A 1,814-nucleotide genomic window follows, 5' to 3' on the forward strand; every position below is an offset into this window, starting at 1 on the left:
CAATAACTTACTCTCCAAGGCAATCAAATCTCTAATCAAATCAGGAGAGATATTCTCCTAATCGAATTATAAGATTGATTCCTAACGAGATTCTGCAATTTTTCATCAGTAATTACCCAATGAGAAATAAATATATTTACTGAATTTGGACCGCATGTATCGGTCCGTGGGCTAACTCTATAAATTGGGCCCAAACAGAGGCAATGCAATGCACCTATGTTTATTCAGCTAGTTTTTAATGTGTGAGTTACAACTTGGGTAATCTTCTTATGAGGCCATGTCATTGTTAGCTTAAATCCCTTTTATTTCATCCCGGAATAAACATGTGACCATTAGAACGTTCTAGAGGTTTAAATCTTTCAATTGTTGACTGGATTGTTATCCTCACAGAGAACATTATGGATAATCATATTCATCTTCAAGTTCTTATTGTTACATTATTATGCTATAACACTATTTATTTGATATGAAACGTAGTGCATTGTTGCTTTGTAAATCTTATTCTTGGGTTGCTAGTTATTTTCTTTTCGCGCTTAGTTTGAATATGCTTATTATTCCTGACGTTATATTTGTTCATGCTTGTTTACATTTTCTTATATATATATTATTTCCTTCTTTTTTTTTAATAAAGTATATATATATTATTCGTAATCCATATGAGACCTCATAATTTCCGGAGTAATACTGCTCTTGTCACTTATGAGGGTATGAACAAGGAACAATATTGTAATTGGTGGTGCGAAAGAATCAAGACGCAGTTAGAGAGGCATATATAATCTTGCCACATCTTTAAGTTTGCACAGGACCTCCGGTTATTCAGGACCGGTCCTGGCCACAGTACTAGCTAAGCTATGATTTCATAAGACAATAAATACTTTACCCCTTTCTTTACCGCATCATCGCTCTCCTAATTGAAATGCATTGCTAGAAGAAAACATGAAGAAAAAACGTTTCATAATACGCTTTAATCTGTACTGATTTCAGAGCAATGGCCAAGCATCTTCAGCTAATATAAACAACAGTATTGCCTTAGCTAGCTTTGTTCTGATTTCTGAAGGTGGGCAACCAGACACTAGAACCCTAATTTCACAACCAGATCAGTTTACTTGGAAGCCAATCAACCAAAGTGGGCTGCCAAATAATTAAGAAATTTATGCAGAGAAATTGAACTTAAAACCCTTATGCCTACTTTACTTTTAAGATTTGCTTTCATTGAACCATCGAGTAAAACAATCAGTTCAAATATATACTTAAGTAATACCTAACAAAGGAAATTGTGCTGACTTAAAGAGTGAGTTGGCCAACTAATGAAAGAAAGGACTCAACAAATTTGCATGTGTTAAGATTAAGAGGTAATGACCGTAATGTTGTGCTCACACTACAATAAGTTACTAGCTACTTCCCATATAGAGTGGTGAAAATATAATGATCACCTACGTACTAGAAAATGGCATGTGCTGCCTCTGAAGTCTCTCTCTATATATTCTTGTTGATTTGTAACTAACCAGTGTGATTGAAAGATGGAAGCTGTATTCGGGATGGCTCTAGCCACCATTATTTTGACAAGCATGGCAGCCATGGCGGCATCAGCAGCATCTCCAACCACTTTTGTGTTCGGTGATTCATTAACAGATGTCGGAAACAACAATTTTTTGCAGTATTCTCTTGCAAAGTCGAATTATCCTTGGTATGGGGTCGATTATGAAGGTGGTCAGGCTACTGGAAGATTCACAAATGGAAGAACTGTTGGTGATATAATATGTACGTATTGATCGATCTCTAGCTAGTCTCTTATTTTGATCTCTCTCTCTCTC

At 35.7% G+C, this 1,814-nt stretch overlaps 1 protein-coding gene across 1 annotated transcript in view; it reads left to right on the top strand.

The window, feature by feature from the left end:
* The first annotated feature begins 1,376 nt into the window (after nt 1–1,376).
* The window catches only part of LOC101310470 (GDSL esterase/lipase At5g37690-like), a 3,048-nt gene continuing 2,610 nt past the window's right edge, over nt 1,377–1,814 (top strand). Inside the window, exon 1 of the mRNA XM_004289544.1 lies at nt 1,377–1,761. Coding sequence (XP_004289592.1) covers nt 1,521–1,761 — 241 coding nt within the window. The 5' untranslated portion in view covers nt 1,377–1,520. The remainder of the gene's footprint in view (nt 1,762–1,814) is intronic.

The sequence above is a fragment of the Fragaria vesca genome, linkage group LG1 (genome assembly GCF_000184155.1).
Source record: "Fragaria vesca subsp. vesca linkage group LG1, FraVesHawaii_1.0, whole genome shotgun sequence".
Lineage (NCBI taxonomy): Eukaryota > Viridiplantae > Streptophyta > Magnoliopsida > Rosales > Rosaceae > Fragaria > Fragaria vesca.